We start from the raw sequence: 26902 nt of genomic DNA, 5'->3' as shown, positions 1-26902 counted from the left end.
TATCACCTGCACACTATTTAAATACAGATTCAACCTCTGGACTATGGTGGAAACAACATTTAAGTGGTGCTTACATTCTTTGCTGGCTCTCTGCACTGAAAGAGCTTCAACCATACCACACACTTGCCCTTACAAGAGAGTGCCATACTTCAGTTTAAATAGTGTGGAACTGTGGAAACTACACCAGAGTAGTGAAATTTCGTGCAATTCTGCACTGCAGCATGCACTACTGGTCCTTTTCATTAAAAATTGTAAGTTACATTACAGACCATTAAATTCTTATCTATTAACTGCTTAATATTCTGATTAGATAATGGACTCAAATTCTCAGTGAAAAAGTTACAGCATGAGGCAATTTTCAACAGATAAAGTTTGGGTTTAAGGATTTTGATAAAATGCTAAATATTTCCTGAAAAGTAACTATGATTTATAAATATACCTCCTCATTCTATTGCCATAGTGTGTTGCCTACCATCACCCCAATCAAACTTTCAAATGAAATCTATATAAAGCTTGCACAGTTCCTCCAGCAACAGTGTGGGATGCATGAAATAAAGCAAGTAACCTCTGGTTACCTTGTCCTGAGACTTGTGTTTTACACAGTAAATGGTCAACCTTTCACTCAAATCTACACATTTCTTTTTTCTTGGTGCCTACAAATCTTTAAATGAAACTCCAAAATATTTGTGTGCCTCACAAGAGGTGTTACCACTGTCATATGTGCAGCTCTCAAATCACATTATAATTTCTAGCAGTGTCACACTATTTGTGGACGCCAGCATGGAATGCAGTATTAGACTGTCCTGCGATCACTTTCCATAACCTCCTGCCATAGATATGCGATGCAGGTTCCAACTTGTTGCTGTCCTGGCAGCTGTGTGGTTGTACTCTTATGGAAAGCATTTGGAGAATAACTGGTGATGCAGGATTCACGGAGCCTGGAAATACAGATTAAAATATCACTTCATACTCATGATCTGCCCATTTACTGCTCTTAAAATTTTAACTAGGTTGAACTGGGAAGACATACCCATGGAGGGAGAGACTGTGTGGAGATTGATCATACTCCATTCTCAACGACCTGGTCAAAACTACTGCTCATAAACAGAGCAGGGATTTGCTAACTATGCAGCTTCGGGGCCAAGCTGTTATGGCTTATTCAAAACAGGCTAACAAGTTCTCTGGTTACATCCTGGAATTCATAAAACTTTTGAAAGTGTTATATTGGTCTTGTAAAAGTGGAATGTGTGTGTAGTATATTCTAAAGACGTCTAAATGTTAAGTATTTCACATAAGGCTGTGGAAAAAGCTTGTCTTCCCCCCTCTGTTTTGGCATTAAATGCTATTCATGGATAATGAAAAGCAGAGAAGCACAGGCCTAGACCGTTAAACTACATTAAAAAAAAAGATCAGCCTAAGGTTGGGAAAAGTGATCTGAATTACAATAGATCCCATGGACAGCACAAATCTTATACCCAGCAGAGAGTGGTAGAAACTATGGAGCTTGATTCATGATATCCAGGTGCTTCTAGGTTCTGATCCAAAACCACTGAAAACCTTAGAAAGATTTCACTGGGCTTTGGATCAGACTTCTAGCATGTACAACTATGCTTATGGTGTTTGGGGACATGATGAATGATTAATATTGCTACTGACCTGGCTGATGTAGTGGAAGGAATGACCCAATATCTTCTTGAAATGGGGCTTGAACATTGGTTAAAGACTTCTGAAAGGTAAAGGAGGAGTTCTCTTTTCCATATCTTAAGGTAAGGGAGGATCACATAGACGTCTATCCAAGCTAGGAAAGGACTGAATCCCCTTTATTCTTTTCAGAAAACTACAGGTGAAATGTATTTCCCTTATGGCTCTAGACTAGCAAGAAAAATGGGATGAATAAACATGAAATGTGGAAAAAGGGTAGAGTCCATGCTATGGCACCACAGTAAATGAGGTGACTTAAAACTGCTATTTTCCATTAAAACATACACTTTTACCATCTCTGAGAAAACACTATTCACTGTCATTTAGACCTTACCAGCAGGAAGGAATGTAGAGTTATCCACCTTGAAATGAAATAAAGGCTGTCCTGAGCCAGAAAAAGAGAGTCCAAGGATGAAGAGACAGAGTCCAGCCAATCCACCATCAAGCCTAACCCTGAGGATGCACTATGACTCTAGACACATGCATACATCCTGTAAATGGGAAAAGATCCATCTCATACTCAACAGGTTCGTAAGGACATGTTATTCCCCCAAAAGCCACAGACAGTGCTGTGCTGCAACTGGCCAACCATGCTCTAATTAAGCAATAGTAGTTTCAGCACAGCCTATTTCCTGGGGATTAATGACCAACAGAGAAGCAGTTGATGATCTGAGGCCCATTAATGCCAGTTAGTCATTAATCCCCAGCTATACCCTGCATCTAAGTCATTACAGATATTATTAGACTGGGGTTCAGACTTCTTGCGTGGATACATATTATTGGTTTGATTGCTTGACATTGTTGTTGCAAGGCTTTGCTATTGCTTTTAAGCTGAGGGAGAGACAGGAGGAAGTAACGTTGCTGATTATGAAGGTTTAAGCCTCAGAACACCAAACTTCCTCTATGAGTTCAGATAAGCTCCCTAATCTCTCTGCAACTAAATCACATCACCTTGAAAGGGAAAAAAAAGATTACCTATTTACAAGATATGCAAATAAATCATCAGGAATGTAAGCTTCCACTTGTCAGAGTATCACACTGTTTACCAACCTTACACTTTGCACCAGAAATTATTAAAAAGAAAAAAAAAAAAAAGACGAAAAAGAACAAGGAATGGCTAAAGTACAGTAACACAGAGAAAGGTGCATCGTGCCCTCTTTGAGGTTTGCTACCTCATGTGTCACACAAACGTACCAGTTGAGACCATTCTCTCACAATGCTGGTGAGGCAGAATCAGCCTGGAAGGCAGATGAAAGAGCAGTGGATTCAGGGATGCTCCAAGAAGTGCCGATAACCCACCACTTGGCAGATTCCCTTTAGATGAAGCACACATGGGGTGTCCCAGCTTGAGCCTTATGGTTCCTTTGCTGCCGAAAATCTCCTCTATTGAATTAGGAGTTAATCAGGGCCAGGCAGTTTATGCTCACTATAGGTTTTGCAACACCTTCCACAAGAACATCAAGGGCAGTGGCAAGTTCCAGCTAATCAGTCTGCCTGTATAAAGTTGTTATTATTATTAGTTCTACTACTATTACTTCTAATGTATAACAGACAGAGCCCCTCAATGCTCTGAACTATATCCTTGTCTCGCTGTTGCCTATTAATATCCTCTGCATTTGAGACACTGACTGTTAAGAGGAGTCTGTCACTCCTTTTTCACTCACTTGCCTTTTCCTGTCACTGAAGAATATATTCTTTCCTGTTAAAATCCTAACAATAATCCAGGTTACACATTCTCTAGGCAATCCTGGCAGCTAAGTGGACCAGACATAGCTGGAAGGGAAGGAAGACTAGCAACCATTTTATGTCTTTGAGCATGTGTAATAAAAATATCTATTAACTCCAGCACATAGGTTGTGATTTACTTTAATTACAGTATTGGAAAGAGAAACACATGAACGAGCAGTGTCACATATTAGATCACGCTACCACTGCACCAAGGAGTGCTATATACTGTTGATTAATACACTACTTCAGATAGATGTACTGTTCTGATCCATTTGGCCAAATCAGTGCAAGAGCAGGTAATAAGTTGCGCAGGTATAAATTGCCCACAGCGCTCAGGTATGCAGACATACTCACCTCATAAAATAATATTTGCAATAGTAAAAAAAAAAATCCAATTAGTGTGTAAAAATCCCAAGACATGATACTACTTGGGAAGAAAAAAAAAAAAAGAGGGGAAAAAAAATCCCCTCTAAGGCTCGATACCTTGACAACCAACAGGTAATATTTTGCTTTTATTGTCTACAAAGTAATGAGAAAGAGAGAAGAGCTGTGAGACTGGGTGTCTCAGTGAGCCGCTTTACAAAAGGAGTAAGACATTGCAGAATGCAGTATGACTTACATCTCCTCATTAAAGATCTCCCAGTGCTTGCTAATTGCAATGGCAGCGCACATGCCAACCACTGCCAACTCCTCCACTGGACAAGGTCAAGTCACACGGTGAGCTGGTTACACTACACAGCACGCACCCCAGTGCTGAAATCCAGTGCTTCAGAGGAGAGGGAAAGTCACACACCCAACTCCTACCATGGTCAGCTACAGAGCTCTTATGGGAATTTCCTCCTGGACCCTCTGAGGAACGACTTATTCCCTCTTTATTATTTATCTTCCATCCGTTGTCTCCAGAAGAGATGGGGTGTACTGTGCTGGCTATAGAACAATAATCAGGTTCTCCAAATGCAACTGGCAGGTGACTCAGCTGTCCCACTGTGTCCCATTTTAATTCACCTGGCAACTTGAACCTGCAAGATGATTTGGTGGATGTGAACATCTCCAGCACTCTTCAGAGTTAGGCCCAACGGGGCTCATGATAGAGCATTCCTTCTATAAAATTAGATGTCAAGAGATTTTTTTTTTAAAAACCTTTGGCCTTAGCACCTGTATCTTAGCACCTCAGGTGTAAAACAGAGACTGCTTCCTCTCTGCTGGTACCTGTGACACCCATGAAATATTGATGTCAGTAGGACTCCAGCTATTTCTCTCTGCAGTCCTCCTTGGACCTCTGCCCCCCAGGTTGGACTTGCTACATTGCCTTTTGTGTGACAAGTAATCTGTTCTTCAGAAACAGTACGAGAGCTCCTGGGGCCACAGTCCGAGAGCTGCTGTTACATGCTCAGTATGTAGCAAAGTGGGGTTTTCCCTACTTTATTCCTTAGAGTCTACCGGAGAAAACAAGCTTTTAGGAGGGAGAGATTGAAAGAGAGAGGCAGAAAGGAGGAGAGTAAAAATGAATTTTAAACCACCTTCAGTGATTCTGAAGTAAGCTTTTCTGTACATACCTCAAGCTTATTTCACTTAAGACTTCCTTCACCTCATCAGCATAAAAGGAGAACTCCTAAGTGCTAGGTCTGACATAGTTCATTATTAATAGCATCTAATCCCGATGCATCTCATATGCAAAAGCAAGCTTAAACACAAACTTTTTGCTTCTGACTACTTTTTAGATTAATCTAACTGGATATGATGGCTAGTCAGCCACCTGGAGCATCATGTTTTTGAAAAAAAAAAAAAAAATTTCTATGAGATTTTTGCCCTCATTGTTTTAGTGCACAGGATAGAAGAAATCCTGGGTCAGCTTTCTGCCCCATCCCCTTTCATGGAAGAAGCAGAAAGAGGGCTAACCATCTATTAATGAAAGACTCATCTTCTCCATGTCAAACAGAGGCCACAGAGCAGAGGCTCTCAGGGGGATGCACTATAAAGTTCAGTGTGCCTGTGCCCAGGTGTACCCCAGTGTGTCAGAGGGAGGAGGGGAGGGATGTGACTTGTGTCTGGGTGTATTGCAGAAGGCAGCAAAAGGGAGGGATGGCCAGCACCTACTGGGGCAGAGGATAAGCGTGTCCAGGTATGTCGCAGTGTACAGCCATAGGGCAACTGTTGTATCTAAGTCCCTCCACAGGTGTTGCTGTGACAGCCCTGCTGCAGAGAGGGCACGCAAATCTATTGTGGGAAAGGTTTTGATTTCCAGGGGTGACATACACTGGGGAAAGGGTATACATACACTGTGGAAACAGCCTCTTTGGAAGAAGAATGTCATCAGCAGTTGACTTGCCTCACCTCTGCCCTTTGCAGGAGAAAGAAATTATACCCACGAGCATCTCCATGGAGCAGAGCCTGGTGGCACATTGCACCTCATGCGTATCTTGTTTATTCTAAGTGGAGCTACAAATCTGTCGAGTGAGCATTTTGTTTTGATTAAAAATTAATAGCTGCTTTTGACCCAGGTGGATTAATTTCACTTTCACCGAGTATCAAGTTAATTGACACAAACTACTGTCAGGTGAAAGAACCAATTAACAAACTGTGAGGAGGACTTCTCTCCCCCTCCTTCCTCCTCTCCCCCAAATGTTGTTTTGACTGAAGTTTTTTTTTTTTTTTCTTTTAATGGAAAAAAATCATCTCAGCAGAATGAGATTAATTACTTAACAAACAGAGGAACACAAGAAAGCAGAGGGTGGGGAGCTTACTCCCTGCGTGCCCAGAGTTTGCTGGCAAGGTGCTGCAGAGGAGGGCTGGGGAAGGAGCACTGCTCCTGCCTCCAGGCCTGCGGAAGCTTGTTCTCACCAATTAACTGCCGCTTCCAAGATTATCAGTCATCAGGGTTTGGAGTGTGGTTGTGGTTTATTGCAGTTTGGCAAAGGTCTTTGATAAGATCCCCAGAACATGACAGCAAGGTCATCAAATAAAGAGCAGGCAGAATCCATCCAGAGTCCATAACAACACAGAGTACAATACAGCAGCAAAAGCCACAAAAATATCTCCCATTCTCATTTTTTATATTTAAATTAGAAGTTCTCTATAGGAATGCTTTATGAATAGGAGCATGTGTTAGCCTAGGAAAATCAAAATAGTTCTTATTTAATGCTTGTTAGATGTAAGCCGGCCCAGCCTTCACTGGTTGAGCTTTATGGATTGCTTTTCAGAGCCTGGAACAGCAAAGAGCAGGCTGGCAGAAAGGGCTAGTGTTTGGCCAGTACTTCAAGCAGCTACACATGACCCGCTGAATCAGAGAAATGGAAGCACGCCTTCCAGTTTACATTTTGTCAGCACGGCTATTAGGAGCTCAGGGGTACGTTTTCTATAAGCAAAGTGACTTACGTTTCCAAGTATCATTTTCAAACTGTCTTGTGCTAGAGAAGGTAAATCCCTGCAGAAAGGAGGAGGCATAAAAATCAACTTAGGTATGCAACTCCTATTAAAATCAAAACAAGTTGGCTGCCTGATTTGCTTACGTCCTTCTGAAAATCCCAGAAGAAGCCTATTGACATCTCATGGCATCCAAAAGCCATGTACAGATCTTGTCCTTTGGAATTCATGTGATTTGGACATCTCCACATCCTATGTCTATTTAGAAAACTAAATATTGTCTCCTAGATAGTCTGTCTGGGTTTGAAAAATCTATTCCAAGCTGCTAACACTGTGGCTTAAGTTTTATTATAGAAGTTGCTTAACTAGGCAAATATTTTCAGTTATATATATTTTTCTTTTACTTACAGAAGTCATACTTACAGCACTTCATTTATCCTCCTGAGACTGTTTGTTCAAATCATTCTTTCACATCCTTAGCCACTATTCTACCCCAGGGACCAGCTACAAGCATTTCCCATTATTAATTTTTTATTTAAAGAAACAGCTAGAAAATCCATCGTGGGGTAGGGGGGTGGGGGGAGAAGAGAAGGAGAAAAGGGGAAAGATGAAAGGAGAAAAGTGGACAGAGAAAGATTTTTCCCAGACAACAGAAGACAGCTGGCCTACTTCTTCACTGGGACCTTGTCTACTTTCTTACACATTTGAAAATGTTTCCCAAATGCTCTGTTATCCCCACCTGATAATGATGTGTACTATTGCAGGAGGGAGAAGATCACATTCAGTCTCTGCATGGGGAAAGAACAATGCCACACATTGCAGGGGAATACCCCCAGTACTGACTGTGAGCTGCTCGTATATGCAAATGTGGAATATATATATCAATACAACGACAAGAGCTAACAAAACTTCTGAATAAAGGTGCAAAATACTTATAACAGAGACAGAAAGGGTTTGCAATACACTAAAATGGAAGTGTGCAAAGGTTTCCGTCCCCAGAGGAGGGCTGGCTGCCCCGAGCCTTTATGTAGCACCGTCAATTCATTAGCAGAGCTGTGCCTGAAAACCCTGTCACTGCACAACGTGTGTCCACTCATTACCTATAGGATTTCAGTGATCATATGCTGGTGAAGGACTACAAACATACCTGGCTGTCTCTGACATCCAGAGAACCGAGAGAAAATGAAAGGAGGAAATTGCAATTCAATTCAGTGCATATGGAGAATAAAGAGACATCGTTCATATGCGCTGGCTTATCCTTCCCTTTGGTTTATGTTAAAAAATACACAGTATTAGCTGCTCTTTCCTCTTGGGAAATGAGCAGCATAGGTAATGGAAACCAATAAAGAACTGTCATGTGTGTTACTGCAATCTGTCTACATTTAGGTGATTCCTGTTATGTCCTGTATCTGACCAAGGGGGAAAAGCAATTGCTCAAATGAAACCAGGTAAAATCCTCCCAATCATTTTTCCCCTTCATGTCTTCACAATCAGAGCATTGATCCGAAAAGCCACAAAGATAGCTTAGCATTAAGCATTTTGGTACTCCCAAGAAACGCTTAACCTAAAGTAACAAACCAACAAAAGATCCCCACATTTCTTACAGGACACCAGACAAGATTTGGCTAGCTACTGAATATTAAAAGATACACACAATAACGCCTGCACATGAATTTGCTATAGCATAATCCTTCTTACGACAGACCACGGTGGTTACACTCCAATCACTTTCTTTCCATTGACTTTTAGACTACAAGTGATTGACGTTAAAATTTGCTAGACCAGGTAAGGTACTGGATTTGTTAGGAGCAAGATCAGGAGAGATTCAGTCTGCCAGGGAGAAGTGCAATTCATGAGACGGATTGCAGGATCATGCAGGTTTTTACTTCTCCTACCCATCGCAGCCTCTTCCCTGTTAACTGTCATGACACCTAGGCAAGGGCACTGAGATAATTTTTTATCCCAGATATAAAAATGGGGTGAGAACAAGCATGCCCAGCTTTTCAATTGGGTTTTAGCCACAAAGTCTGGCAGTATGACCTGAACTATGATGGGATGAGAGACACAAATGATACAACCCCAGCAATTCATGTTTCAGGAGCTTCTCCACCGACTGCAAATTAAAGGAAAGGGTCAGTTTCATTTAGTACTAACTTCTGTCTTCATTTCATGCTCAGAGGATAGCACTCAGGCTAGAGCCTTAGCTGATGCAAATCAAGAAAGCTTAGCAGTAATCAGTGTTAGACTGATTTATAACAACTGAAAATCTAGCCCCTTACAAGGTCAATATTAGCAAAAGAAAGGAGGGAATGTGATGGTACTTACTGTGGATTTGATAAGTAAAGGCACTCCACAGTGGGGGAAGGAGTATCTTACATGGGAATGTCTCATTAGGCTTTTTTGAATATTTCTGTTGTTCAAAGGTAGGGGTGGGGGGAAATCACACATACTAGAATATGAATCTTTGTAACTAATTAAAGAGCTCTTCAAAATGTGCTTTCTCTTCAATTCTGTTTTTCATGCTTCACTGTTTCATTGTTCTTCATGTCCTTAGAAATTTATCCAAGTCCTGTAGGCAGCAACCAGTTAAATAAACTTATGATGGCTTATCGCTTAGCATATTACTAGGGCCTTTTTTTTCTTTCAGATCTCTTATAAATGTGAATTGGTATTTCTGTACTTGTGAAAATGTGCTTAATAGTTTTATTACACAGACATTTCTGCATGAAGGTGAAATAAAGGATCTGTCACTACAACTGGTTCTCAATTGGTACCAAATGTAATTATGCCCCCCCAATTATTCACCACATTTACTGAAATCTAGAAAACTGCAGTAGTTGGTCATTATCTAAAAGAGAAAAATGGCTTTAACAGTATCTACAGATAAGCATGAATGCCTCCTACTAAAAGAATCTATTCTTAACTAGTTCTTGATATTTCAGTTAAATGAAATCACTTGCCTGATTAGCTGTGGCCTGGAACCTTTTTCTGCTGGTAAGTCCTGAGTAAGCAGTCACATGAAAAAGCACTGAAGCTCTTAAATGAGAATCTCTAGATAGTCTCATTTCATTGATTTACTTCACTTAGATGACAGACGTAAAACTATCTGGTGTGACACAGAGAAATTAGCGATGATCCACAACTTACCTGACCAGTTAAGCTATTGCCATGGCCAAATTCCAACCTATCGCAATGGCCAAATTCCAACCTAGGTGGTACAGACAACATTCTTTCTATGGTATCCATTTGATACAACAATCTCTGCTCAAGTATTCCAGGACACGATTTAACAGAGATGTAGTTGTGAAATGAGTCCTCTTTCTTTGTTTTACGTTACACTAAAATTCTTCAGATGACATTGAAGCACAACCCCCACTTAGATGTGCATTTTTCCTGGGTACGTAGACTACAGTTTATAGGTAATAATAGACATTTGAGATTAAAAGAACATTTAAAACACAGGAATGACTACAGCTTGTATTTTGCTCTTATGCTATATCCCAGCTTTCCAAATTAAAAAAAAACAGACAAACAAAAAGTCTCAACAACCACAACAGTTTTTGCTATTCTTTTTGTAGTTATTGGCAACAGCAAAAGAATGAGATCACACCTATAGAATTGTTCTTCCTCACCTGGAAGCAGATCAGCACATTTGCCATTTCAGAGATCCACTTCCTGTTAATAAAAAGGCAATTTCTTTGGGTAACAAAGCCATGTACTTTTGGCAGTAAGCCAGAAAGCTTAAAGAGAAACCTTGAATTCTGAAAACATAATAGACAAGAGACTCAGCTTAAGAAAAGATTTCATCTATCAACTAACAAGAGGCTGGGGTCATGAAGGAGGGTATTCTTTATACTTGAGAGACCAAGCTAAAAGTCTTAAAAATGTACAAGAAAACCCTGGCTGGAATGCTCTCTGTATGTAATAGAGGTTGCAGCTTCAAGAAGGCTTATCATTTCTCCTGACATTCTGACAGAAATGTGTAATATAGAAGTTTAGCAGTGTGGGCAGGTTAAATTATACTAGGCAGGAGAAATCATTTCAATGTGAACTGAAGCATTTACTCTTGTCCACTTCCAGCTCTAGCTTGTTATTCTCTCTGTTTCCCATAGCTTCATGTTTTTAACAGAAAAGCTTCATTTTAAGATGGATGTTATATACGGGGTGCTTTGGTTCTAGGATTTGATGTTTACTCAGAAAAAATCCTTAACGCACTACTACAGTGTGACTTGCTTGATGAGCATCTATATATTTTCTATGTATTTTTCTATGTGTTCTATGTATTTTTATTTAATGTATTTACCTGGCATGGTAAATACTGTAGTAAACAGATTATATATTGAGCAATAAGGTTATGGGAAGTTTTGACTAAACCTTAGTGAATTTGTACACAGAAAATATTCTAATGAATAAGAATGAACTTCCAGAAAAACGTGCCTTTCCCCCTGAAAAAGAGCAAAGAGTATTTTCAACTTCAGACCTTCATTGCTATTGGAAAAAAACATTAAAACTGCTCAGTTAAGCCTCCTCAGCCTCCTTTCATGGAGTCAAGGAACACACTCTGTTTTTTCTACCTGTCCCAGAAGCCCAAAGCATCAGCTTTTCTGCTTTTGTAGAACAGTGCAATCCACCCCACAACACAGGCCAAATGACACACAATCATCAACCCTAAATCTAGAAAGGAAACCAGCCCATATTACACCCATGTGTACAGAAATACATAAAGAAATACTGCTGGAAATGTGTCCCCTATAGTACTGTGGTCTATTCTGAGAAACCGTGAAGCACAAGCCCCTCTTGAAATGGATGGAGCTCCCGAATCTTGAACCAGCTGAGCGGTCCTTCTTGTCCAATTCTTTTCCTAAGCTTTTGTTGCCATCTCTGAGAGATATTCAAGCTTTTTTACCAGCCGTAAACATTTTCCCTAGCCTCTGGAGGTAGAGTCACTCCTTTTTTCAATTGATTTTTGAAATCAGGGTGCTTGATGTCATTTAGCACTTCAGAATAAGTGGACACTAATTAATGGTAAATTACAATAAAATTTATACTGAATTACATACGGCATCTGCATTAGTAGCCAGTGAGTTCATTCTGATTAACGTTATCACAGGAAGTAGCAGGGAGTTTGTAATGATTTGCTAAAGCAGCTAACTGAAAGCTCTTTTGTCAGGTTTCCCATTAACAAAAAAACAAGCATTAAATTACTTAAAGACAATCATTAATTTAAATAAATATTTTGTTACCTTACATATAAATCATGCACAGAGAAGAAACCTAGAAAGTGTCACAGTTGTCATGCCATCTAAAAACCCAGAGACGCACAGTGCAAAAGTGGTCACCTCTTCTTTTCATGCCCCAGGACCCCCAGAAAATGCATACTGGGCTATGATGTGACCGAGAATCGCAGATTCAGGCATCCCTCACACCAGATGAAATGTGAAACAACGCTATGGATTTTAATGGAGTAAATTCTAAATGGCACTAATCTTACTGAGATCTGTCAGATTCAGGCCCAGGACAATGAACGCTATACTGCCATCTGAGCAGTCCTGAGAGATGCTTTAAGCAGCAAACCTGACAGTTCCCACAGTGCATTCCTCAACTTCGCCTTCAGAGAATACTTGCTGGCGATGAAAGCAAGTGGCTTCCGAGGATCCTTAAAATCTCTGGAACAATGGATCACTACTGGTCTTCAAAATGTCCTGGGGAACACCGTGTCGCTTACACAATCTGTCCCATTGGCACTCAAGGGCAGCAATGCTCCACAAACTGCCTGCAGGCAGCTCCAAGGTCCCCTGGTTCATAAGCAATGCACAAATCACCATTAGGAGCCACTAAACTAAGAGAAAGAAAAAAAAAAAATCAAACAAAATTTTGAACGGGAGGCATGGGATCTGGGAGATCTGTGTTTCCTAGATCTGCTACTGACATTATTTATTTATTTAATTTATTTGTATTTAATTTCCCCTCCAATTCACACAATCTCATTTACTTGTATCAAAAGATTTGGGAGACAAAGATGGTTTCTCTCTGTCTGTGCTGTGCATAGCTCAGTAAGAATCCAATGTGGAAGGGGTTTCTGAGGGCTGGTGTACAGAAACAATACAAAAATAATAAAACTTATTTTGGATTTTAGGCTTCAGCTGCAGAAAGTCTTCTGTCTTGAACCTTATGTTTATACTGAAATGGAGTCCCAGACAAAGACCATGTAGTGAGTAAGTTCAGAGCTGCTGTTATTCTTGGACCAGGAAACAGAAACAAAAGTGCCGTGGCGATTGTACGGAAGTCGTGATGGAGCCTCTCTTTCATCGCATTTTTGATGACATATGACAAGTACGAACGCCGATCTTCCAGCATGCTTCTATTTTCCTGGGAGTACAAGATACCATGGATTTCTACCATATTGAAAACAACAGCCTTGACTTAACATCCTTGCAATGCCCTCTAAAACTGATCTTATTCAGCCTGCAGCCCGTCTGCTTTATCATGGTGCACTGACACCATCAATCAAAGTGACCCTGGTAACATAACAAAGAGAAGTGGCTCCATTCAGGCAGTGATGGTAATACTTCCTACCTCTTCAGCTCCTTGAAGTGGAGGAACTGTAAGTGTTTTACAGAAAATTAGCCAAGCCTCTTAGTTCCTATGAATAGGTAAACTCAAAAGCAGGTTGGCCTTCACAGGGCGCAAGTCTGAGACTATATAACACCCCTCACTCCATGACGGATGTCCTTGGTGGCTGCAGCCACAAGGTATTTTTTACCAGAGATCATTACAAAGGCAAGGAGGGCCACACGCTCACAGGCTGCTGTACCAAGGTCATATAAATGTCTAAGAGACAGAAACCAAGTTATTGAGAGTTTAACTGATTTGTGCATGCCAGCAACAAAGCGGGACACAGGACGGAAGACAGAAATGCGTTAACTGGGGAGGCTGAATGCTTTTCAGTGGTCCGCTCCCCACTGCACTCATTGACGGGATGTGTGCCTCCCCAGTCATAGCTCAATGGGGCTGACCCTGTCCTGTCTCAAATCTCATTCCTCTGCTCTAAACTAGCAGACACCTCTCCTCTCCTCCCTGTAGTCATCAAGATTTCACAAAAGAAAACAAGACAAAAACCTGTAAATGCATTAACAACAAGAACCCCCCAACCCCCCAAGTCCTGGTGGCATATAAAAATGCTGACAGAAACTACGTTTTCCAAATGAGGTTACTTGTAAACATTTGGCGCATACAGTCCAAACTTAACTTCTCTATCCTCCTTCCCAGTCTCTGGCTAAGAATTTGTACTCAGTGGGCAACTCAGAACCAATAAAGCAGCCACCTATCAACCCCGTAAACCAAACAGTACTACCAATGTGGTGCCAGAAGTTAACAATTGGAAAATGGTGCATGTCTTGCTCATTCCTAGAACAACCCCTTTATCTGAGATTATTAGACTATCACTCATTCTTCAGTTTGTCTAGGATCTGCTAAATGTTCCTCTATAAATTCATCACTCAGTGCCCATTCACAGCCATACATTAACTGCTCATTTTTCTCCGAAAGTAAAGAATTTGATATGACACATAAGTCACCATAAACTCTACAGGATTAAGTTATTGCATCTTACAGCACAACTGGTTTCTACAAATGATACTCTGGAAAATGACATTATCGCTCAGTGATTTGGTTCAATCTGATTGCTACAGTTAATGTAATAACATAACTCAATTAGGATGCTTTTGTTATGAATGAACAACCTTGTTCAATATTGTCTGACTGTCCAGAGTCAGCTTAAATGTGATGTTGAGATGGCCTGAGAAGCCCAGAAATTTGGTGGTGCATTTTAAGAGGAGATACCAGCATGAACTAGAAAGCCCAGGCAATTTTTAAAGACACAAAGGTCACCTTGGTGCCTCCTACTAGATGAAAATTACAAAGCAGGCATCTTTGTAATGCCTGCAAGTGAATCCAGACTTTCAACAGAGTTCAGAGAAAGGCTTGCAAGAGTCAAGGCACACAATTTGACTCTCATTTTCAAAGCAAAGCATGCCAGGTTCACCTTAAGCCATTTCTTCCACATTTCTCAGCTCCCGCCAGTAGCTCTCAGTGTGGAGACCAGTAGTCAGCTCATGGTGTGCATATGTTGAAAGCCTGGGAGAACCCGGCCAGTTAAAAGTTAAACATGTTTTTGACCTTTTCCTATTTTCATGTGTGGTGTCCTTCAGAGGTGCTCATCACATGTACCTGGAGTTACCTACTGATACACCAGCTAAGGTAAGGTACTCCATTACTGTTAACCATTTAAAACATACTCATTGTTTGCACATCTGCTTTTCTTAAAACTACAACTCCTTGATTCTCAAAACATCTCTATGTGAAGTAGAAAACTTGAGGTGTTGCACTACAACCTGGTGGCTTATCCTTCCAACAAAATAAACCAGGGGTTCATTCGTGGGTGACATAGCAAGGCACAGGGAAAGAGACTTTCAGAGAAGGTATTATCTTGCCTGTAGGTACCGTGAGGGAAGAGGGAGGAAGAGGTTACGCAAAGCCTGCACTAGATTAACAGAAAGATGAAAGTCCAGAAAGATCCTCAACTCTGCTGGTACCTGTAGGCCCAACCCTAATTCAAAGCATGTGTTACTCTCTTCAATTCTACCCTGTTTGGGGAATTTCTGGAATCCAAGATACACAGTAGCTGTATTTTACCACTTCCAAGTCCACAATACCCTTATTAGTGCTGAGCCAGATGGAGAGAAATATGCAGAAAACCAAAGCAGTACTTGCTGGAATCCTCAATTCATTGGTGCATGCATTTAATTTCCTGTCTCCTTGTTTTCAGCCTGTCCTTGGATATGTTTGTGAGAAACCTGAGATGGTTACATGTGTTGTGGCCTCCAAGACTCTTAAAAACATGAAATAATTACCATAACTTCAATATATATTTTTTTTTTCTTCTCTTTCTAAAGAAACCTCCAAAGAAATGTCTCACCTTCTCAGTTCTCAAGCCTAAGACTTTTCTTCTTTTCAAGGAAATGTGAGAACAGACATTCAGGAATGGGGAGCATGCCTCATACATGACTGTAAAATCTGATTTGTTATGAAAAACAGATGTTATTCAATAGCATAAAGTGTATATGAATATTACACTTGAATAACATATAGTAACATACAGTCCTTAAAAAAACACTTTTTATAATCTAGATACCTTGGGACATGGCCAAACTCCAAGATCCACAGACTGAATTTCTGCCTGTCTCCATACACACATACCATACATGCACGCTCATGAATACCTACTTCCAAATACACATACAAAGCATATACCTAATCAACAAATAGCTATATATTGGTGTATCGATCATGAGAAATGTGCCAGCATGTTTCAGTACATAGATTTCCTTTCAGGATATTTAATCTTATTTTTGTGTAGCAGGTTTATAGACACTTGTGCAAAATAGAAGACGTATCTTGTAGATTTCTTAAGAAAGCATCTCAGTTGAAACATTCTAAATTAAGTTTAAAATCCACATCACCCAGGACAACTTTTTTTCCAAAGGCTGGATTTCAGAGATAGGGAGAGCATGTGTGTGCATGTATGTTGTGTGCACACACAGACACACTTACTTCTTCACTGAGTTGAAACTACAACTTGTTACATGGAAGATCAGAAAACCATACTGTGATTTTACTTCATTCTGCATCAGTGGCACCCTGAAAATGAAATCTTGACTGGCATTCCCATGTACTCTAACAACCTTCATGGAACTACTTTGATAAAAGTTTTGCTACATATAAAAAAAAAGATCTAACACTAAAATGTGAACAAGCAAAACTATCTATCATTTGGAATGTCTTTCTTATTGTGATCTAAGCTGCTGGGAAGGCTTTAGGAATTTGCATTATCCTTAGAGATGTCTGAAACTGTCTCTTCTGTTTCTTGTATAGCACTGAACACACCATCAGCTTTAATCTTTCATCTCTTCTTCCTCTTTCCTCCCCTACAGAGAATCAAATCTTACAATCTATACACAGATAAAACTCTTGGGCCTAGTAAAGTTTGGCTCTAAGTTTTGCAATAAAGATAGGAAGATTTATTGCCAGGAATGCATTATACGAAAACAAAATATCAAGTTGTCTAAGTCAGCATCACATCCCCAAACTCTAGGTGAAACAACAAGAAAAAGCAGAGTGCACCCAGGATGGCATGATTTAACATGGAAAGATGGGCATTCAGGGATACTTTCAACCCAGACAATCTTCTACTGAAAAGCATGTAAGCTGATAAGCCCTATCACTTTTCTCACCTCACTGTGAATATAAATGCAATTAAACACTTCAAAAGACTGAACAAAAAAAAGCTAAACAAACAAAACCAAGTTTTTGCCATTCTTCCTCCATCTGCTAATTCACACAAAATAAGAATGAGGACAGAAAAGAACAACTTCTAGGATTTCAAATACACACAACGCCCACTTACCTTACAGAAATCCTCTATATAATTACATACCTTTTGCCTGAAAGTATTATAGATATTAGTTCTGCTGTGGGGAGGAGAGCTTGTGGGCAGTGCATACATGTATTGTAGATATTTATAAAACCACTAGGAGGCTGCAATAAAATTATCTTGGGGTATATATTATGGTTTTTCAAGAAGCATTTAAAACCAGTACGATATTCAATTTAACCTCTCCCCTAAGTTTCCTTAACACACATTTCTCTGTATAGCTATACCTCTAATCTTGAATGTCAATATATACAAGCAGACATGTTGCAAATAATGTACATCTATATAAACAGGCATGTTCAATGAAAATAATGTATATTATTTCCATAGTATGTATGTGCATACAAAAAAACACATGCTGCAAAATAATATATATGTATATGTGCTATAGCTGATATTCTAAGATCCTATACAAGAATAGTAATTACTTATACAAAGATAATAAAAATTTAAAATAATGAATATATGTATGTACTGCTACAATTGTATGTATGAATCTGCATACCGCATATATGCATAACACATTAAATAGAGCACAACATGAACGTACAAATATAACATCAATGTTTGGTGTATTTGCATATTACGTACTTGTTATGCATCATGGTATGTGCCTGTTACACACACATTTGATACTCACATATCATTCCACAATCCTGGATATTTTTGCTATTAATTTTAATTTTCATACAATGATACAATGATTTTATTTTTATCCATGTAAGACAGCTTGCAAATAATACGTTTTAAAACCTGATGATTGAGCAGTATTTTAAGATAGTGATGTGACTGTGTCCAAACTCTCAAAGCACCGCATACCCTAGGAGGAGCTTTTGGGGGCATCTGTCCCAGCCTCCCTGTGTTTCAATTCTTGATTGTTTACTCAACTGCCAGAAGATGGTCTAAAGCCCTGGGGAGAGCAAAACCTGTTTGGGCCATTGACATTGAGTATCCTTGGTGCAGGAAGTCAGGACCTTAGAGGTATCCATCATTACGCCTGCCTGAAGGCAGGCTGGAGCCAAGGAACTTGCCTGAGAAGCTAGTAAAATTTTAATGCACTCTGTAGTGTGGTCATGTCATACTCAGTTATGGCAAATAATCCCAGATGCCTGCAGAGGTAAAATGGAGCTGTAATGTGCTTGCCTCCTAACCCGAGCTGACAGCAATGATGTACGACTACCATTAGCGGAAAATATCACTTCAACTAACCCATGATCCAGCTCCGCTAAGGGTCACATTATCCATGAGGAACAAATTACACTCCCAAAGTAAATACAAATTTTCTACACGAAATGGGTACAAAAAAAAGGAAAGGGGAGCTGGGCGGGGGAAGGGGGAGAGGGTAGGGGGAGCGAGGACTGATACGTTACCTATGACAACATGCTGCTGAGTGACAAAGATGATAAAGGACAGGACAAATCACGGGCTGAAAGCGCCGTGGCACAGCCAGCCCGGAGAGCACGTACCCACGCCTGTAAACAACATGTTCGCTCCCCTTAGTGGCAAACGCATAATCTTTTACAATGAACATGCTTGGCTCCAATTTTATTACCACTCTAGCTGTAGGGACCCTCTATGTGGCACATCAAATGAATAAAAAGGATCCTTATCTTTCCTCCTAATGGGCCTTAAACAGTAAGAAATACTTCATGATTGCCTGAGCGTTGCTAGCATATAAAGTCTGGGTGATCTTTCACCCACGGGGCAAGTTTAAGGTGCTGCATTTTCCAGAGTTAAAAAGACAACACCTGTACAAATATGCAGTATAAATCGCACTGATGGGAAACATCCTGGCTTTGCAGAAATGGTTTCAGGAATAATACTGAGAAACTATTTCTCTAATCCTATCCTTAGCCAAAATAAATATATGCCAAGCAGCAAGATATCAGTATCCCATGACCTGAAGTAATTGCTTAAAATTGGGTTCTCAGCCACCGTTTCCCCACGGAGCCTTGTTTGCTAAACATGTTGGTACCCACCATCCAAGGAGTTTTTTCAAGAATTCAGCTCCCTCTTACTCTCGGAAATAATCCTTTCGCCCTTCCAGGAGCACAGTGTGCCGCTGCTTGGGGCAAGAGGGCTGAATGCGCCTGACAGCTACTCAGCCTTTTTTTAGCTGTAACCTGCCACACAAAACCCCATTGAGGTCCAGTCTGGGGACAGAAGGCTCCCATGTAAAAGTCCACCCCTGTATTGTAGTCAATCCCCTCTTCCTGAACCTCAGGACCTTGCAACCCCATGGAAGCTCCCTTTCCAGTGGTTTCCCCTTGCTGTGCCCCTTCCGCTCCCTGGTTGGGAGCGCCAGGGAACATCTCACACAACGTAAGGCTACACACTAATTTCTCAGGCTCTCTTACAAGACTGGAGATGACACATTTTATATTTCGAAGTTTTCCTCTAGAAATCACCCCAGTCTTCATACACCTACACCTAAAGTCGAAGAGTGTAGAGAACAGAATGAGAAAATGAACCCTAATGATATGCCCCTCTTTCAGTAGCTCAATAAATGCTGAGACTTCCCTCTATGACCAAAATTTTTCAGACCAGGAAAATTATAATTTATTATTTATACTCCAGCAGTGCATAAACACCAAACTGAAACGGTGGTTGAGTTTTTAAACAGTCAGAAGAGTACAGATATTACTGTATTACTGTATGGCCATGGTGGTAGCCATATAAAAATTTAGCTGGCTCCCAGCTATCTACCTGCTACAGCCCTGGCGCCATCCAGGTGGACATTTTTCTTTCAAGTGCTACCCAAACTCTTCCTTCCCTCACGCCTCCCAGGAGTGATGGAAAAAATATCCCCAATACAGTTTTGTTTCCAAGCATCCTACTGAAAAATCCTAAACTGCTGCAACTGCCCACATAAGAGTGAATTGCACCCTTATATAAATGTACTCCTCTGTAACATATAAAATGGCATAAAGCAATTTCATCACCATTTAATCCATTTATGATAGAGCTTTTACTTCCAGCAACAGCATATACAGAGTGTAGCCCTGTGTGAAGCAGCTATTTACCTTGGTCTTATGTTTTCTAGCACAGTTCATGGTGGGGTTGCTTTGGGTTCTTTCTATTTCCAAAGAAAGGACAATTTGCTGTTCCCTGCACGCATTTCAGAGGAAAGGGAATGACAGAGCAGCACTGACACACGGGCCAGCACAGCTGAAAACAATGCTCCGTTTATTCAACAGAGACACAACTAAGCAGGACTCTTCAGATCTGGAGGGCAGGGAGGAAATAGCTTCTGAAGTTCACGACCAACGAACTTTGCACCTTTTGGTACTGAAAGGCATGGTTTTAAGTAGGCCCATCCCAAGTTTCTCTTACCATAAATATATCAGAGCATTTATAATTACCTAAGCCAGTTCAGTTTGTAAAGCTGGGCTAAAAACTGTGGGTTTTTTTAACATAGCCAGAAGCACATTGGAAAGCAAACTATACACAAATGCACACACGCACACCAATACATAAACACTTGTATGTGTGCATGTTTAACTACCAAACAGTGAAATACATTCTACATACTAAACCGGGCAACACACATCTGCCAAAGTACTACTCTAAAATTGCTCTCCAACGGCTATACACAAAATAATTGTCCAAAAGCACTTCAGAAACATACACAGGGTGCAGGTGTGAACGCTTCTGTGTGTGTATAGATATGCACAAATAACAATTCCTTTTATCTGAGCATACCAGAGTGATTTATGATATTTTCCATGCCATAATCTTTGGTTCATAGCTGTTTTATATGCAATCAAATGTATTAGCATTATCATTAAAAACATTCTGATGCCTTCAGCTTCATGGTGCTTTCAATGGCACAGTATTTTTCTCTTCAAAGAGAAAAATAATGAAGTCTCACAAGCAACACGCCCCCACCAGCATATGCTTCTTAAGTAAGCACAACACCCACCCATCCCGATCCCTTCCCAAGCTGGGCTAAGTTTTGTAATTCTTCCCCTCTGACCATATGCCAACACCTTGCAATTTAGCCACCGTTTTGACTGACCTCTTTCCTCCCTCTGCAACCTACACAAAGTCCACCCAAGCAAAGCCCGTTTCAGTAGGAACTCTTGGCAGTTCTTGAGCTGCAGCTGTAACTAGCCAGACACTGCTGAGCCCCATAAGAACACATTTTAATGAGATTCAAGAGCCTCATCAAGAGAGAACTGATTGGGTACTACTAAGATACACACAGAATTAAGTCATCAATTGCAGTAATTCTTTTAAGTTGTACATCCTATCAAAGTTGGATAAAATTCAAGCAAGAAGCAGGCCTCTTCTCCTCTTGAATCAGGCGTAAGTAACAACTCTGTGTACATTGCAAAGCAGCCCCCCCTTGATAAATGAAATATTTTCCTAAGAAGTGAAAAATCACTGAAGTGCCTCAGATTAGAGCCTTAATTTAAAGATCAGTCTAATGAAACAGAGTGGTGAGAAGACATGGTAGAGATGGCGAATAAAAAAGGACCTTACTCCTTACCTCATCTTTAGCACTACACTTCCTTAGCAAAGCTGTTTGTATGTCTTTTCAAAACAGGACTTCCTTTTATTTCCAGAAGACAAACCATGTGTTTGCACGTACGTTTTTAATATGGTATTAATTACCATGGGTATAATTTTAAAGACTGTATCTAGAGATCAGAAGATAATACAGTTGCACTTAAATTTGTCAGCTGTGCAATAGCTTGCCCTAATTTTAGATTATCAGCTCTGGAGACCTGCTCAAAGAGTTAGACTGACAGACTTTTTAATGGAGAAAATCGGAGTTCCCCTGGGATCCATACTTTTTTCTGATTCAGTAAGAAATCCCAGCGGCATTTGCTGAAAGGATCCCAGGGTGGAAAACGACATCTCTCTGAGAATTAGCGCTTCACATTCTGATGCAAGTCCTCCAAATATACTCTCCTTCCACAGACATACTTGCTACCTCTTCAGGTTTTTTAGCAACAGAAGAGCGAAATGCCTACTTTGAATGCTCCATCCAGTACTGTGTGCCAAATTGGAATGAAGGAGCATGAATCTATATAAATAGATAAATTATCCACCCAAAACATGTCATTTAAAATTGAGATGCTGACACAGCCTTAGCTACAGTACTGCTAAGCAGGGGCTGCATCATTTTTCAATTAAATATCCTTGTTTCTTCTTCCAGAGAAACCTCTGGAGAAATGTCTCATTTGAGGGCAGACACAGACAGAAAGTGACTCTGTCGGCTCCCAATTAAAGGCTGGGGAAGATGGATTGGAGGCACAGCCATCACCTAATAGAGATCAGATATCAAGAATGATTTACACAGCTAGATAGATACATATTCAAGCGGGGAAAAAATAACACTAACAGCCTAGGAGACATTACTTTTCTTATTCACCTCTCGCTACTCATCTGCTCCACAGCTTCCCAGGTCCTGCTCCTTCCTGCGTTCTACTTCACTGTGGCCCACCTAGTCATGCCTGAACCAACTCATCTTTCAGCCACCTCGATCTATCACACACCTTTCATCATACTGATCTGCCATTTTTTATTCAAAGGCACTGGTCTATCTTTCTGGATTCCAGGTCTTATTTATTCTAGTAGAAATATGTACCTGTCTTGCATTACTTCTACCTCTTGTGGATCTCTTCTTTCCCAGGCACACTGAAGGATCAGTGTGGCTTTGCCCTCAAAAATCCTAACCGAAGCGTAATTGTTTCCTTTCCATTTTCCGAACAGCAAGGACATATATACATAAACGTGCAGCAATATGCCATGTATTCTGTGTACTTCAGGATATCAAAATCTGCAAGATAGTCCTAAAGGGAAGTAGATCTCCTCTTCCCAGAAACATTTCAGGCAAAGATGTTTCTGGTGAGGGGAGAATAAGTCCACAATCCTCAGAATACATTGAGTTAGACCGACCAAGACCAATTTGACAATTTGCTACTAGAACAGCTCCACAGTTGGAGGCTAATACCCTCATCATGATATAAGACATTTGGGTCAAGGATCTTAAAACTTCTAATCCTGCTGAGTATCCTCAGCTCCTATGGTTATTAATGAAAACTGAGGATGCTGAGCACTATTAATGAAACAATCAACCTCTTGCACTGAGGTTTGGCACCCTCACTTCTCCCAATGCATTTTGCTCATAGGAATTTTTGGTCCTAAAAATGTTATTTTATTTAAAGCAAGAATTCAAAAATCTTCTGGGTCCTATTGAAAGAGATCTAAAAGATCCTTCCTGTCTGAAGAAAAGAAGTTTCTACTTGTCAGTTAAACAAAGGAATAACGCACAGCCTCCTTTATAGTGTGTACTTTACCTGTCATCCAACAGCCCATTATCATGTCACGGCAGAGTGCACTTTTCTACAGGTCACTTTGTTTAAAATGACATGGATAATGCACATGTCAGCGAGCTGACAGTCCCGACCGTCCTTCAGAGATAAAAACCGCAAGACGAGCGCCTGTTCTTATCTGGGGTACATGCCTTGGTCTATCATCTAAGTCAGGCAGAACATGATTTCTCCAGAGAGCACTTTTTTCATTTCCTGATTTTAAGAAAATCAAATAAGCACCATTTGTCTTCATCTGAATATGCTTGACCTGCTCAAATGATGATGTCTCGCATTTTATAACAGGCTACATATGCTGAATTCAAATTAACAGCAGAACAAGGCCTTTAGATCTTTGCCTAGGCTGCCAGCACAGGCTGAATAAATATGCCAGGGTTAGCTGTTGTCTTTTAGAATTGGGCCTGAGCTATAAAACTCAAAGCTGGGGCTGGTTCTGGGATTTGAAAAGCTCTAAATTATTAGGGATATTTGGATCTGCACTTAATCTCATTTCATTAGGGGGGAAGACAAAATAGAGATCACAGAGATGAAATACACATCTGGGTTTTAAATCCTTCCTTCACAAGTACTGGGATATTCTGTGTGAGGTACAATTTGAGCCTCTCTTACATTGTGTTGTGAAAACCATCCTAAACCAGCACATCACCACCATCCCCAAAAGCTGCCTCTCTGCCTTTTTATATAGGCGTGCTGTAAGAGAAAAATACTGTAAAACTGGCAGAGGTTTAGCTCCGTAAATGCAGCAGTGGCAGGAAATTACACTTCTAGTTCTGGGTGCCATAAACACAGGAGCTGAAATTCAGTTTATCATCTTGCACTGCATAAGGAACATCCTGAAAATGAATAATCACTTCACAGGATGGAATGTAATGGTAATACATTAAAAATTCATATCTAAAAGTGCAGGTTAATATTCTGTGCAAAAACCCAACAAAACCTCCCCTTTCTGTTGTCACACTGATTAACTCCAGTGATTAGTTCCCTTATGAAAGGGAAATCACTGCAGTACAAAGTAAACAGTGGTTCTTTAACATAGTTAGCAAATTATTAAGAAACATGAGGAAAAAAATCTCTACTTGAGAAATTACTGAAAAGGCTGAAGGGCAAAACTTTGGCGGTTATACACAGAATGGTTTGAAAATTTCCTTTTGCTTCCTGCTACACAAATCCTGTAGAAAACTGATTAAATTCATGAAAGGTGATTTCTGTATTGTTTCCTTGTAAATTTTGCAACGTATTTGTTCTTTTCTGTTGTGTAAGCTGCACACCAGCATGGTCATCTTTCTTCTTCTCGGCTTGACTTGGAGCTAGTTAACAGAACCACTCATGAAACTCTCAACAATTCAACGTTATTATATGAACGATATTTTCTGACATTACTTTACCCTCCCCCAACATCCATCCCCCAATTTATCCAGTGAAAGAGGAGGCGAAAGTGATTACATTATCAAAACATCCCTTAAGGCCAACATACAAATTAAAATCCCAAATCCAACCTGGAAATAAAGAAATTAGACCAGTTTTTCTGCAATGATTATTTCATTTTTGCCAACGAAGGAAGGTAGATGTTAGTCCATTCACAACATAAGACCTAAAAATGTGCAGTAGTGTGAATACTAGTTCTTCATTATTATTAGTCTTCTAAACAATAAACGGCATTAGAGATCAGTGCCCGACTCTTTTTCAGCATGACATTCTTCCCTTTTTCCACTTAGAAACCCAAAGTTATTGAGATAATTATCAGCAAGTTGTGTCACTTGACTTAATGTGCAGTTTCCAAATGTTTCTAAAAAACCAGACGTATATATCAACTGTAACACTTCGAGTTTGAAGACCCTTGCCCGCAGAGAAGCAAAACAGGCGATAACAGTGGTTAAATAACTGTTAAAAAGTGCAAATGTGAGGGTTACAAACATATTCAGTTGCTGTTAGAACTTCCCAAGCAAAAATGTAGCCATAGAAAAGGTTGGTAGTGAGACTGGTGTTCATAATCCACCCCCACAAACCATGGCATCAATATGCTTGAAGATGAATTGTGTAGCCTCCAAAATATTCATTAGAATTCTCTTCCCTTGGAGGTCTATTCCAAAATTAAATTAAATGAAAGAAAGTCTTTTCTCTGTACATAGAGGCTTTAGATCAATCCAAAACGAAACTCTGAATAAATAGCAGAATAAGAGGAGTAAGTGAATCCAACAAATTATTTTTGTTCCCATACTGATTTCCTTTCTTACCTTTTCTTCTTGATCACTGTCACTGTCACACTGAAACACAAAAAAGAAAAAAAGAACAGGTAAGAGAAACTTGCTACAACAAAAAAAGAGAAATATTTCTATCAACAAGATGGCTGAAACACTTGTAAACCCTATGGCATCAAATCTGGTACCTTTAGGAAAAAGCTCAATTACTGTATAGGAGGGAGTTCTCCCCCACATTGTTGTTGAAGACGATACATTTGTATGTTTGAATTATGAAAAAATTGCTCTGAAAACAACAAAAGCCATTTGCAGTGCTCTCTGTTAGTTTAATTCACATGCACGGGAGCTGATGGTGCATGAGCACATTTAGACTCCAAAATTGGATCATGGAAGAATAAAAACAGTATTAGAGGGCTGTTTTGTTTTCTTTTGATGGACAGTATTTTTCATACTGCCTGCCAGTACATCAGCTTCAAAGGCTCCTCAGATAGAAGGGTATGAAAATGGCTTAGGTTTCCTTATCCCAGAAGAGAAGCATTTGCAAGGCTTTTTCTAGGACTACTTGGAGGGTTCACCCTATGTCTTTGCTTACTGCTGCTAAACTAAAGAATTGAGAGATCACAGTGGATGCAAGAACATGCCAAATTAATTGATTCATTGAGGTTCTCTGTAATTCAAGAGTAGGCCAGGTATCATAGTAAATACTTACAATACTATAAAATGCTGAACAGTAACACTAGCGGGTCTTGATATTTATCAACTGCCATTGATCAATTTTTAAATAGCTTTTACTATTGTAGAAATACAGCAGGACTAGATGAATGAAACCTCAGTACAGATAAGCATCAGAAACCCCAAACACATTTAGATTTGCTAGTACAAAAGCTGTGCTGGAAATAGGACTGTAAGGCCCATGTGACTCACTTGCACCTAGCTGCTTCTTTCAGACTCAGATCTGATTAATCCCACCTAATTCTGGGTAACTATGGAGTGGTCACAGTTGGCTACCTCTACAGCAGAAGAATGAGGAAAACACCTCCTTCTGTTTGTTTTTTTTTGTTGTTGTTTTGTTTTTTAAA

The 26902-nt window shown here is 40.0% G+C and overlaps 1 protein-coding gene across 6 annotated transcripts in view; it reads right to left on the bottom strand.

Annotated features, from left to right (window-relative positions):
- Nucleotides 1-26902, bottom strand: part of AUTS2 (activator of transcription and developmental regulator AUTS2) — an 800149-nt gene that overhangs the window by 221825 nt on the left and 551422 nt on the right. For all 6 annotated transcript variants that reach the window (XM_049803781.1, XM_049803780.1, XM_049803784.1 and 3 more), the window contains one exon: nucleotides 25860-25889. In XM_049803781.1, the coding sequence (XP_049659738.1) occupies nucleotides 25860-25889 (30 nt within the window). The remainder of the gene's footprint in view (nucleotides 1-25859; nucleotides 25890-26902) is intronic.

Source organism: Accipiter gentilis, chromosome 6 (assembly GCF_929443795.1).
Source record: "Accipiter gentilis chromosome 6, bAccGen1.1, whole genome shotgun sequence".
NCBI classification, from domain to species: Eukaryota; Metazoa; Chordata; class Aves; order Accipitriformes; family Accipitridae; genus Astur; species Astur gentilis.
The sequence above is the reverse complement of the archived record's forward strand: the minus strand, read 5'-3'. Positions and strand labels throughout refer to the sequence as shown.